At 33.1% G+C, this 14,451-nt stretch overlaps 1 protein-coding gene across 8 annotated transcripts in view; it reads left to right on the top strand.

Moving 5' to 3' along the window:
- Positions 1-6,184, top strand: part of LOC107484746 (pentatricopeptide repeat-containing protein At5g65560) — a 16,898-nt gene extending 10,714 nt beyond the window's left edge. For 2 of the 8 annotated variants that reach the window (XM_052260340.1, XM_052260341.1), the window contains 3 exons: positions 514-558; positions 1,631-4,746; positions 5,585-6,184. In XM_052260340.1, coding sequence (XP_052116300.1) covers positions 1,775-4,495 — 2,721 coding nt within the window. In that variant the 5' untranslated portion in view covers positions 514-558; positions 1,631-1,774 and the 3' untranslated portion in view covers positions 4,496-4,746; positions 5,585-6,184. The other 6 variants (XM_052260339.1, XM_052260338.1, XM_021140548.2 and 3 more) reach the window with 6 other exon arrangements.
- The last annotated feature ends 8,267 nt before the right edge of the window (positions 6,185-14,451 follow it).

The following is a 14,451-nucleotide window of genomic DNA, read 5'->3' as shown; positions in this document are numbered from 1 at the left end:
GAAGTGGCAGTGCGACAAGTTCTTCAGAAGTACGTTCAATCCGATTGGATGGCTCACACCAAGAATATTCCATAGTTGTCTCTGTGACTGTTTATTTGGGACCCATGGTTGTCAAGTTTGCACTCTTATTATGGCTTGATGGTAGTTTGTGAAACATCATTTCATGACTCCTCTGCTTTGAGGTAGTGAATTCATACTTTGGTTAATCGAATTGGGGGGCTTTGCTCTGCATTCTCGCTGCTGTATTGTTGCATTGACATCGAACAGTTACAAAATCCATGTTATGGCCACCAATTATTATCTGCAATTTTTACGCCTATTTGTGTTTCAGATCGTTTTCCTCTTCTTAGCTGTATTCTAGGTTTGTGATAAGGCAAAGCGTTTTTGTTTTTCTATGGTGTGTGGCATTGCATTTGTGCTAAGCTTTATGTGTAATATGGAGTTCCCTTATTTATGATTCAATGTGTTCTGTTAGGCGTAATTCTAAAGCTTTTTGTTTTCTTCTTCGATTAGGGCATTTGAATTTGGAAATACTTCAATTGGCACCCTCTTCTCCAGGTACGTACATGCATGCCACCTACTTTCTAATTAATTTCCTTTTATTTATGTGTTTCGATCTCATTCTGGAATTGCATTATTTGTCTTATCTTGATTTGAAAGAAAGAATTGTGCATCAAATAAGTTGTATAATTTCAAGTGTTTAAGCATATTTCCTTCTTAATTAATTTCTCTATTTTCAATATCTTGCAAATTTCTGAAAGCAGCGCAATATGAGGCAGATTAGCCCAATTTTGGTGTTAACTATCAGAATCATATTTTCTTTAAAAATATCGTAAATTTACTGGCTGCAACTATGATGAAGCACCAGCTTCTGCTAATAAAATTTGAAAAGCAAAAATATCGTTCAATCGAGACATAAATAATTCTAATTACCCATCCTTTGGGTACTATTTGATGTTAACTTTAGGTATTTATAGCTTTATGTAAGGAAAACTTAGTGTAAAATTGTAACTAGCTGCTTCGTATTCAGAGAGGGTGATTGGATACTTCAATGCTCTGTATAATGCATGTATGATTTTTTTAGTAGACATGTTTACTTTTCTGCATATCTTGACATTACTGCTATTATACAGTAATTGCAGCATTGGGAGCTATATTTTTGGTATTCAATTAAACTGGTAGTTTTTCTTGTTTACCCAAAAAAATTTATTCTGTCTTTAGCTTGTACATAGCTGTACCTGGCTAACTGTCCTAATACTTCAGTTTCAACACAGTCGGTGATGTAATCTAAATTTATTATTAAGGCATATATGACTGATAGCTTGCATGAGGCATTTCTTGGAACTACCAATTTATTAGTTCTATCATGGTCATGCAGGAAGCACATGTATATTTTTCTGCTTGTTACAATGTGGCTTCGATTTTTCTGCATTTTTTTGGGCTATGTTTCTGCTTCTTTTCTGTCATACTTTCATGTATTTTTATGCAAGTTTCCTGCTATGTTTCTGCATGTTTTTAATGTTTATATTTTCCTGATATATATTTTTTCCATTCATTTTCATGCCTAAAATTTTGGAGTTGTTAACTATTTTTATTGTTTTTATTGCCCTTTTTTTTTACTCTCTCATAGACACCAGAAGGATATTGGAGTGGTGGAACTGGATCCGTTTCTAGATGGCTCCGTGGACTAAAACTGTAAGTTTGGTTTATTAGGATTATGAATGAATCTATTAGTGAATGAACTGGATCATTTAACACCTTTTCATGCCCCAACATGAGAAACATCTTGACCTTATTCACAGATGCCATTTTGTCTTCTCACCTCAAAAGGTCTTTCTCTTCAATCATTTCTCTTCCCCACCTCGGTTCCACCGTGTACCCTCATCCACCTGATTTCCCCTCCCAGCTCCTCACAATCCTTTCCCATCCAAATTGGCAAAACCACCCTTCACTCAACACACTTGTCCCGTCTCTCACACCTTCACATGTCTCTTGGCTCTTATCTCACAACCTCCCCCCCAAAACTGCATTGGGTTTCTTCAATTGGGTTTCAAACAAACAACCCGGTTTCAGGCACAATGCAACTTCCTATGCTTTGTTGCTCACCATTTTAGTGCGTAATGGCTCACTGCATTTCGCTGAGAGTGTTCGCATCTCGATGATTAAGTCCGCAAAATCTGAAGAAGATGTGAGGTTTGTGCTTGACTTCTTGAAAGAATTGGATTCAGGTGATGGTGGTGGGAGGTTTACATTCAAGCTCAATGTTAAATGTTATAATTTGATTCTAATGTCGTTGTCGAAATTCGGGCTGATCGATGAGATGAGGATGTTGTACCTAAAGATGTTGGATGATATGGTTTTGCCAAATATTTATACTTTCAATACAATGGTGAATGGTTATTGCAAGTTAGGAGATTTGTCTGAGGCAAATGTGTATGTGAATAAGATTGTGGAGGCTGGTCTCTCTTTGGATACGTTCACTTACACTTCTTTGATCTTGGGCCATTGTAGGAACAAAGATGTGGATGGTGCTTACAAGGTGTTTGAGATTATGCCGCATAAGGGTTGTCGAAGGAATGAGGTTTCGTACACGACTCTCATACAGGGGCTTTGTGAAATAGGGAGGATTGGTGAGGCGTTGAAGTTGTTTGCGCAGATGGGAGAGGATAATTGTTCTCCAACTGTTCGAACGTACACTGTTTTGATATGTGCATTGTGTTATTTAGGTAGGAAAATGGATGCACTGAAACTGTTTGAAGAAATGAGTGGAAGAGGTTGTGAACCTAATGCTCATACTTACACTGTGTTAATTGATTGCTACTGTAAGGAAGGTAATGCTGATGATGCCTGGAAAATACTGGATCAGATGTTGAAGAGAGGTTTAGTTCCTAGTGTGGTCACATTCAATGCATTAATTGATGGGTACTGTAAATTGGGAAGAACTGCAGATGCGTTGCAAATTTTGAGCCTTATGGAGTCAAATAATTGTAATCCGAATGCTCGTACATACAATGAATTGATCTGTGGGTTTTGTAAAGTAAAAGAAGTGCACCGGGCAATGTGGTTGCTTAATAAAATGATTGAGCGCAACCTATCACCAACCATTGTTACATACAACTCATTAATCTATGGTCAATGTAAAGCGGGTCATTTGGATAGTGCTTATAGGTTGCTTAACTTGATAAAGGAAAATAGCCTTGTTCCTGATCAGTGGACTTACAGCATTTTTATAGATACTCTCTGCAAACAAGGGAGAGTAGAAGAAGCTCATAAATTCTTTAAGTCCATCAAGGAGAAAGATCTTAAGGCAAATGAAGTTATGTATACTGTTTTGATTCATGGGTATTGCAAAGTTGGGAAGGTTGATGATGCTCATTCTCTGTTCAAAATAATGCTTGCTGAGGAATGTCTACCAAACACAATCACTTTCAATGTCTTGATTGACAGCTTGTGCACAGAGAAAAAGGTGCATGAGGCTTTACAGCTTATGGATGAAATGATAAAATTGAATTTAGTTCCCACAGTTGAAATATATACAAATATCATCTCTGAAATGTTGAAAGAGGGTGACTTTGATCATGCTGATATAATTCTTAACAAAATGATATCCTCAGGATGTAAGCCTGATGTATTTACTTATACGACATTCGTGCATGCATACTGCAGTCAAGGAAGGTTGGAAGAGGCAGAGAATGTTGTAGTCAAGATGAAGGAGGATGGAATCCTTCCTGATTCATTGACTTACACATTTTTAATTGATGGATATGGGTGCATGCAATTGATTGATTGCTCCTTTGGTGTTCTCAAGCGAATGTTTGATGCTGGCTGTGAGCCATCTCATTATACATATGCATTTCTCTTAAAGCATTTGGCAAAGAAAATGCAAACTATAAAAGATGGTTGTGCTGTTGAAGGTTCATTTGTTCCTGGTGTTGTTCCAAAAGGTATAGCAAGTGTTTGGAATGTAATTGATCTCGATATCACATCTCTACTGTTTGAAAAGATGGTTGAACATGGTTGCAAACCTAATGTCGATACCTACAGCAAGCTTATTATAGGACTCTGCAAGGTGGATCGCTTGAATGTGGCATTTAGATTATTGAATGACATGCAAGAAGCTGGAATATCTCCTAGTGAGATTGTTTACAATGAACTTCTTAGTTGTTGCTGCAGGTTGGAAGTGTATGACAAAGCATTGAGCATTTTAGATGCCATGGTTGAGAATGGCTATTTGGCACATTTAGAATCCTACAAGGTGCTTATTTGCGGGCTATGTGATGAAGGGAGAAAAGACAAGGCTAAATCACTATTTCATACTTTGCTTTGTAGTCAGTATAATCATGATGAAATGGCTTGGAAAGTTCTGATTGATGGTTTACTTAAGAGGGGTTATAATGACGAATACTCAATGTTTCTGAGTCTCACAGAGAAAATAGGTTGTCAATTTCATCCTTCTACATATGCAATGTTGATCGATGGACTTGATGGTACATAAGATAGTGGATATTTTTATTGTTTTTGATTGATCCTCATCTACAATGAAGAGATTTCCAACTATTTGTTTATAAGCTTGCCAAGTTCAAAACAAATATCAAATTCTTTCCATTCTTCAAATCAGAATATCACCAACACTAGAAGTCATGTTTTTCATGAATAGAGTGGCAGGTTCTTGAATTCACAGACCATAGTTATTTTGACAGCTAGCTGTATTTGTGGCACTATCAAAAGCGATTTGAAGATCAGGATGTAAGTTAGGTTTCCCTTTCTCAATTTTTTATTTTTATTTTATTTTTTTACCCTTATTTATATTTTCTTAAACTAACTAAAATAAAAAGTAAGGTTGATATGCATTTGCTTCTTTTTGTTTTTCTGTTTTTTGAAGTATTCTCTGGACCACTTTTAGCTTATATCGGCATTCACCTTTTAAATCTTTATATAGTTGAACATTGTGCTATGTATCTTATTTATTGACTTGATTTATCTGAATGACTAGTAGTAAATATTACTGTTATTTGATAAGTGAAATGGAAGAAACAACTGAGTTCATGGTATTTGAAAGAATAATTTAGAAGGCTTATACATTTTTTGGGTAAATGAATTTACTAGATTTGTTTGTATTCAATGGCTTTTAATTGAAATAGTTGTTCTTTAGGGTTTAAGTTTTACAGAATCATAATTAAAAATGTGTCCAAGAGCCTATTTAATGTAAAACTGAATTATGAAATTGTGTATTTCATTTTATTAGGAAATGAAGGGGCACATTTAATTGAGATTTGAGCAGAGTATGAGTGCCATGATCAGTGATCAGATGCTTTTCTAAACACCACAATGTTGCTGATTTACCTTAGCAGACATCAACCGCTGTATTCCTAGCTCACTTTCAGAATTTAATTTGTTTTGAGGAAATGTTGCAATTTTTAATCTACAATAGTTACCCTTTATCCAATGCTGTGAAGCAGTGACGTAAAGTCTGTTATGGTTATTTCTGATAGCAAAAGTTATGGTCACATTTTATGATTGTGTTGGCCCAAATATTACTTTTTTATGCTGTATATTGAATTTATCTATTTTCTTCTTCTTTCAGTGTCATAGTTAACAATGCAGTTAAAATTTTGAAAGCATCAAGAGTAGCTGAAGCTACCGGGCTATGGCAACAAGGTTTGGACCATGGGTTTTGCCGTTTTGGCTGGTGCCGCTACAGTTGCACACATCCACAATCTAACCACCACAGATGAGTTAACTCTGCCAGTGCCAGTGATAGAACAGAAGTTGAAGGAAGCCAAGAAGCAAAGTGCAAAATACGTACTTGAAAGTTTTTTTTCCCCCTAAGAGAACCAGTTTTCTGAAGCATGCGAATCACACCTCACAGGTTTGCAGCCTTTGTTTCGTTGGAGAAAAGGCTTCTCAGCTCAAGGAACCCCAAGGTGTACTAACAGAATGTCATTTATAAATTATACTTGATTGCAGCAGGCACCCTTGATGCTTGAAGTTGAAATGTCATTTAATAAATGGTCGTGGAGCACATCTAACTTGGAATTTCTCTCGTCGGGGACGGAGGGAGATTTTTTTGTCAGGAAATCTTGGAAAGCAGCAAGTTTCCTTCCCTCGATGTAATAATTTCGATTGATTCTGTAAATTTCGATTATTATTAAGATGCTATATAATTGATTCCAGTATCGGACCATTTGTTGCTTGACCAAGTGTTGAGTCGGATCAACCAACACTAACCTTTGCTGCCCAAAAAAGATGTAGAAATAGAAGGGTAATGCTACGGCCTATGATTTATTCACACGGGATACGACATGAGACGTGCGGATAGATAAATTTGAAATTTTTATAAAACACGAGGATATGTTATATATATAAATACGAAGTAGCTTTTAAATAAATTGTAATAATATTATGATATTTTATTGATATTAAATTATAAATTAATTTTTAATTATGTTTAATATTTTTTAATTATATCAAATATTTATAATATTTTTTATTTTAATAATTAATAATATATATTATTTTTAAATTTATTTTAATTTAAATTTATTTTAAAAATACATGTTAAGATATAATTATTGGATGCGTTAATATATGATGATGTTTAGATATTTAAATATATTCAACCGAAGAAGAATTTTTTATCTTTTATAAGACAGTTGGACACAAAAAGAACATGCGATTGAATAAGTGTTGATGAATATTGTATTTGAAATATGTCTAATATATAGATACTACAAATCAAGAGGGATAAAGTTTGAATAAGTGTTGATGAATATTGTATTTGAAATATGTCTAATATATAGATACTACAAATCAAGAGGGATAAAGTATAATCTTTTATTATTAATTTTATAAGGGAACTAAGAATAAATATGAGAGAAAAGAGCAATAAAGGATTAGAGATTACATTTTACATTCTCTATTTTTTTTATTTTAAATAATTGAGATGATCCATTTTCCTAAAAGTGACGTTGAGTGAAAGATGAAAATTGTATCTTTTACAATAGAAAAAATATAAAAAAAAATAAAGACATCATTGCACTCTTCATTCAACTTCATTCTTCACCGAAGAAATTTCGAAATAGAATGAATCACATTGTTGCCATTGTAATTTGGTATGCCGAGTTGACGACACCTCAACACTGATCCAATGAGCTTACCATAACCGTGTATAACAAACAAGCTAGTGCTAACTAACCCAGAAATAAATGGTAAGAGGCTTAATAAGCAAACTGAATGTAAATCCATCTAATAAATCCTCTCATTTCTTCAAGTATCAACGCAAACGCAATTGGGCCCAATTGACAAGCACATTTAAGAAGCAACAACCACAATATTGACAACAATAGCTGAAATTAAGTTAGATGCATTGTATAGAAACACAATTTTTGTTTTTTCTATACTTTTTTAAAACGCTTAGGCCATTTACGCTGGAGAAGTTGATTTGGGGATTGAGAAGGGAGGTATTCGCAGCACAGCTTCCTCTGTCTCAATAGGATCTGATCTCAGTATCTGAAAGAGAAGAAAACATAAATAATTAAATTTAAATAGAAAAAGATAACCCACTTAAGAGGCAAGTTTTTGAATGCTAGGCAACCAAAAAAAAACCAACAACAGAGAGAGAGAGAGAGAGAGAGAGAGAGAGAGAGAGAGAGAGAGAGAGAGAGAGACTACCGGATCTTGAAGCACAGGCTTTGTGTCATCCTTTGCGGGAACAAAAGAGGGCTTTGGGTTGTTGCTGGGTTTCGAGGAGTTGGTGGTGTTTGGTTTGGTTGAAGGCGGAGGCGCTTGAAAACTCCTCATGGTTTTTGTGCTGCCAGCCACACTGCAGTCACTACTACCCTATTTCAAATTCCAACTTTAAATTGCCCCTTACTGTTCTGTTACGGCAAGGCTATGTTTCATTTCGTTTGTGAAAACCAAAATTGTGAAAACTGAATGGGTCAATAAACCAGTAAAATAACTGATTTATTGATTTAATAATTTGATCAAAATTCAACCAAAATTTAACTAATTTAATTAAATATTAAATAAAATTTTAAAAATTTAATATATAATTAACCTGAACCTTTAATAATTTTAAATATTAAATAACATTAAATAAGCTCCATATTTTTATCACATTATCCTCCTGGTCGAAGAACTCCAGCCAACAACACTCCTGGACCTTAAACACCAAAAAATTAACAAACCTACAACCATCATAATCAAATACTCTATTTAATATTTGTTTATTTAGTAGAAATATTTAAAAAAAAAGTTGTACCACAAACTCTATTACTACTTAAAAAAACTTAGTATTAAATTTTCCAAATACTTTTTTAATTTCTTAACCAATGACGAAAATATTATAAATACATTAATATAACAATAAAGTTAAATGTTTAAATATTTTTAAAATTAAGTCTCCAACTAAGTTATTAGGTACTTCTTTTTCTTTGTACATAGTATTATTGTTGCTAGTGTCACTTCTTTTTAGCTTTTTCCTCCTCTTCTTTCATTATCTTCTTTTACATGCTTCTTTTTTTAATGTCATTATCGTTGTTATCACCAACCGTATTTTTCTTCCTCCTTAATAAAATGAAAAGAGTATACAAAGATAATAAAATTGTGAAAGAATAATAATGAAAGAAAAGAAAAAATGAAGTGAATTGTAAACTATGAAGGTAAAACTAAGTATATATAGAGTATTGGCCTATGAAAGATAAAAGTAAATAAAGATAAGATAGAGATAAAGATAAAGATAACTATAAGATAAGATAAAGACTAAAATTATAATTGAATTTGTGTATTCTGTTGAGCTGAATTTGTGGACCGTGAGACGTCTTTATTGTTGTCATGGGTTGAGGTAGAAGAGTGATTTAATACGTCCCCGCAAGCTGGAGGATGAAAGATGTCAAGAATACTAAGCTTATTCAGATTAAGATGGAAGGGTTGAGGAGACAAAGGCTTGGTGAAGATGTCGGCTAGTTGCCCAGAAGAGAAAATTGGGAGAAGTTTCATCACTCCAGCTTGAGCTTTTTGTCGAACCAAGTGACAATCAACCTCTAAATGTTTGGTTCGTTCATGAAAAACTGAGTTAGCAGCAATATGAAGAGCACTCTGATTATCACAATATAAAACTGGTGGGCGGATAGGGGAGATGCGTAAAAATTGTAACACATTTAGTATCCATTGAAGTTCACAAGTTGTGTTGGCAAGTGCACGATATTCTACTTCCGTTGATGAGCGGGCAACGGTGGTTTGTTTCTTAGTCTTCCAAGAGACTAAAAAATTGCCTAAGAAGAAACAATAACCTGTTAAAGATTGTCGAGTGTCAGGACATCCAGCCCAATCAGAGTCACTGAAGTCAAGAAGCTGAATTTCTGATTCCCTTAGAAAGAAAAGTCCTTTGCCGGGACTAGTTTCTAGATATCGTAATACATGCTTGGCAGCTTGAAGATGAGATTCAGTAGGAGATGCCATGAATTGACTTAATTGTTGAGTTGCATACATGATGTCCGGTCGAGTAGTGGTGAGATAGATAAGACGGCCAACCAAACGGCGATATACAAAAGGGTCGGATAGCAGGGGACTTTTATCTTGATATAGTCTTGTGGTATTATCCATTGGAACAGAAGCAGGTTTAGCACCTAATAAACCAGAATCCTCTAAAAGATCAAGATAGTATTTTCTTTGAGATAAGCAAATTTTCTTTTTTGATTGAGCAACTTCAATACCCAAAAAATATTTTAATGGGCCCAAGTCTTTAATTCAGAAGTGTTAGTGCAAAATAGACTTAATGGTAGCAAGTTCAGAAATGGAATTACCAGTGAGAACAATGTCGTCAACATAGACTAGAAGGATAGAAATTTGATCACCAATGAATTTAACAAATAGGCTATAATCAGATGAGGTCTGCTGATATCCATGAGATAGCAAAAGATGAGAAAGTTTATCATACCACATACGACTAGATTATCGTAAACCATACAATGACTTTAGTAGCTTACAGCATTGATTCGGTTGAGGAGATGTAAATCCGGGTGACAGAGTCATATAAACATTCTCAGAAAGATCCCCATGTAAGAAAGTATTATTGACATCCAACTGATGTATGGGCCAACGCTTCATAGAGGCCAATGCCAAAACTAATCTGATGGTGGCAGGCTTGACAACAGGGGAGAAAGTTTCTAAAAAATCAACACATTCAGTTTGAGTGAACCCTTTAGCCACAAGGCGTGCTTTATATCGATCAACCGAACCATCAGGCTTGCGTTTGATGCGATCGACCCATTTACAGCCAACCGGCTTAACCCCTGCAAGGCAATCAACAAGACGCCAAGTTTTGTTTAGCTCAAGAGCATCCAACTCATCTTTCATAGTACTACGCCAATTAAAGTGTTGATTGGTGTCCTTAAAAGACTTTGGCTCAATCAGAATGTAGAGATAAAAGAAACCTTTTATGTGAAGATGAAAGAGAAGAAAAAGACATGACTGAAGATAAAGGATACTTGCACTTTGAGGAAAATTGATTTGTAGAGATGAGAGAGGAATTACACAAGTAATCAGAGAGATATGCTGGAGGTTGGTGAGGCCGGTTGGAATGACGAGGATGGGGTTGCTCAGGTGGTGAAGAAGGTGACGGGGGATGAGAAGGTGATGATGGACTGGTGTCTAGTGCGGAAGGAGAGATGGGTGTCTGTGTTAAAAGTGATTCAGTGGTCATGGGTTCAACTTGGCTAGGTAACGATAGTGAGGAAGAGGGAGAGGTTGTTGGAGAAAATAAAGAACTAGGTGGAGTTGGGTCAATGGGTATAAGTGAGGGTTCAACTGGAAGACTAACTAAATCTTGTTTTTGAGAAGGTGTGTTTGGCAATGTTGGGCTGAGTGTATGGAATTGGGCATTTTTTCTGACTAAGGGCAATATCATTTCATAAAAAATCACATTTCTAGAAATCTCAATTCTTTTATCTTCTAAAACATAAACAATATATCCTTTAAAACCACTTTGAAAGCCAATAAATACAGCCTTTTTGGCTCTTGGATCAAATTTTGATCTATCTGCCATTAGGGTAGAAACAAAACATAAGCATCCAAAAACTTTAAGGTCATGATAATTTGGTGGATGATTGAATATAATCTCAAATGGTGTTTTAAAATTAATTGCGGATGATGGAACTCTGTTAAGTAGATAAACAACATGTCTAACAGCATAAGACCAAAAAGATGATGGTAAATTAGATTGAAACATAAGAGCACGAGCTATATTCAAAATATGTTGATGCTTGCGTTCTACCCTTCCATTTTGTTGAGGAGTTGAATTGTGTTTCAATTAAAGTAATAAATTTTTTTATTTGATTTTGCACTTCTCCTTTTGATTTTAATAAAGTAACCCATGTAAAGCGGCTAAAATCATCAACAATAGTAGAAAAATATTTATGATTATGAATAGAACTTTGTCGAAACGGACCCCAAATATCAAAATGTAATAAACCAAAATTTGCATTGGCTTTGTTAAAACTTTGAGAAAATGAAAGTTTCTTTTGCTTAGAAAGATGACAAATGTCACAAGCCTCATCATGATGCATAGAGATAAAAGGAAATTGTTTATGTAAATGATCAAGTCTTTGCCCAGAAGGGTGTCCTAAAGGAAAATGCCATATATTGGAAGGTGTAATGGGTGGAGATTGGATGGAATTTATGGAGTGTGTAGTAAATGAATTTTTACCGAAATTGGGTTCAAAGACATATAATCCCTCTCTCATTCTGGCCAAATCAATCGTCTCCAAATTGTTGCTCTGTAAAGTGCAAGAAGAAGATGAAAAAGTGAGTTCACATGTGAGTGCTGAAGTAATTTTTAAAACAGAGATAATATTAAAGTTGAAATGAGGTAAATAAAGAACATCAACGATGCCTTTATAAGAAACAGTAGCTTGAGAACCATTTGGTAAATGAACAATAATAGGTGAAATTTGTGTGTAAGAAATAAACCAAGACAAATTTGATGCAATGTGATCTGTGGCACCAAAATCAATGATCCAAGTATTCAAGAATGAATCTCGATTTGAAGAAGAATTGTTAACAGTAGAAAAAGTATTGAAAGAACAAAGATAACGAGTAGTTGGACTTGGCAAAAGCTCAAGTTGGTTTGAAGGACGAGCTTCTTCATTGAAAGAAAGTGCCATGAAAGAAAAGTGTTGGGTTGACGAAAGGTCCAAAAGAGGCTTCGGATGAAGTTGCTGTTGTGTCCTTTCTCCTTGATCCATGGATGTCAGCAGAGCTCAAGAGGAGCTCTGATACCATAATAAAACGGAAAGAGTATACAAAGATAATAAAATTGTGAAAGAATAATAATGAAAGGAAAGAAAAGAAAAGATGAATAAATTTTATTTATTGTTGATTGATTGAATTGTTCACTATGAAGGTAAAACTAAGTATATATAGAGCATTAGTCTATGAAAGATAAAAGATAAGATAAAGATAAGATAGAGATAAAGATAAAGATAATTATAAGATAAGATAAAGACTAAAATTATAATTGAATTTGTGTATTCTGTTGGGCTGAATTTGTGAGCCGTGAGACGTCTTTATTGTTATCATGGACTGAGGTAGAAGTGTCATTTAATACTCCTTCTCTTTTATTATTGTTATCATTATTTTTTTTTCTTCTCCTATATATATATTTAACAAAGATATTGAATACTAATAACGAATTCAAAGAGAACAAATAGTGGCCATGGCCTCCCTACAAATTTTCATTTAGTGTGAAATTTAATTCCTTCCATTGCATCGAAGGTGTTTTTGTTTTCTACTCTTCTATTAGTACAACTTGCTTTGACATCTTCTATGTGACATCTAATTTAACGGAATCCACGACAAATAAATTCAATATAAATTCTATATATTGTAACTCCTTTTGTTAATTAAATAAATTAGAAGAAACTATAGGTTATTTTGTGTACTAAAACAGCAATATAAAATTAATTTTCAATAAAAATGTCACTCGCAATTTTGTGTACTAAAAATTATAATCTTGAATATATATTTTTTAAAATTTGACATGAGTTTTGCAACTCCACCTCGTGATTCTTGGATCCGTTATTGTTGAGCACAAAAATTTTAATACACAACATATAAATTTTTGTACACATTATAAAAATATTAGTGCATAATAAAAAAAAATTTTTGTTATACTAAAAAAATTTGTATTATGTATAAAAATTTGTGTTATATCAATAAATTTATATGTTATATAAAAAAATTTATATACTGTATGTAAAAGTTTATGTGCTTTATAACAAATTTTATGTGTTTTATAACAAAATTTGTGCTGAAGAAGTGCGAAGATAAAAAACTACACGATGGAAGCGTGTTTTTTTTTTTGTTTTGTTTTGCTGAATTTGTACTAATTTTATTAGACTTGCTTACTAAAAATGTTTGTATATGTATGTAGCATCGTTGAAATATAAATATCAAAACCAAATATTTAAATCGTCAATGCATTATTTCAATACGATTCAATATATTTTGGAAAAAAAAATTTAACAATTTAGTTTTTATACATTATTTTAAAGATCAAATTGCTAAGTCAACTTAAGTTGTATTTATCATTTTCATTTATAAAAAATGTAGTTTCGTAAAATTTTCAATTAGATTTTTATAATCTTTTTTAATTTGGTCTTGCATGAATTTTTTTAATTAGATTTCTCTTTATAGTAATTAGTTTAATTGTATAGAGATTCAACTAAAAAAAAAATAGTGCAGGAACTTAAATAAAAAGAAAAAAAAAGTATAGAGATCTCATTAAAAAAAATTTAGTGTAAAAACTCAATTAAAAAAAAAGTATAGAGACTTAATTAAAAATTTTACGAAACTATAAAGACCAATAGAATAATTAAACTATTTAAAAAATATGGTAAAAATCATCTTTAATTGTCCTAATTATTCTTTTACATGTCCTAATTTTGAGAGAGAGATAGAGGAAGAACGATTTAATCCTTAAAGTGATCATGAAATTTTGATTGCACCAATTTGTTTTTGAATTTGACAAAGATGCACAACCACCTTTATTTTTTTTTTTTTTTTCTATCAAGTAACTTATCACGTCCTTAAAAATTGATGTGCTACACTTTTACTACTTTTAAAACCTAATGCATTTAGGATTTCGACAGCTGTTTTTGTGTATGCATTTAATTTTAAATATCACTTTAACGACTAAATAATAAAGAAAAGAAAAAACTCATGTGATAAGAACTTATGTGGATATTCGTTTTTTATAAAGCGTAATTTATTAAAGATGACCTTATTTAATGTAGTTTGAAAAAGTATCATCATGTACGTATATAAATAGAAATTTGTGCCTTTAAAAAAAAAACACAACAACAATAATAATTCTCTCTCTTCTTTCACTTAGCAATACTTCGCTCTCTCTCACTTTAATATATATATATCTCTCTCTCACTTTATATATAT

This window comes from Arachis duranensis, chromosome 4 (assembly GCF_000817695.3).
Source record: "Arachis duranensis cultivar V14167 chromosome 4, aradu.V14167.gnm2.J7QH, whole genome shotgun sequence".
In the NCBI taxonomy this organism is placed as follows: domain Eukaryota; kingdom Viridiplantae; phylum Streptophyta; class Magnoliopsida; order Fabales; family Fabaceae; genus Arachis; species Arachis duranensis.
This window is presented reverse-complemented; position numbering and strand designations above follow the sequence as displayed.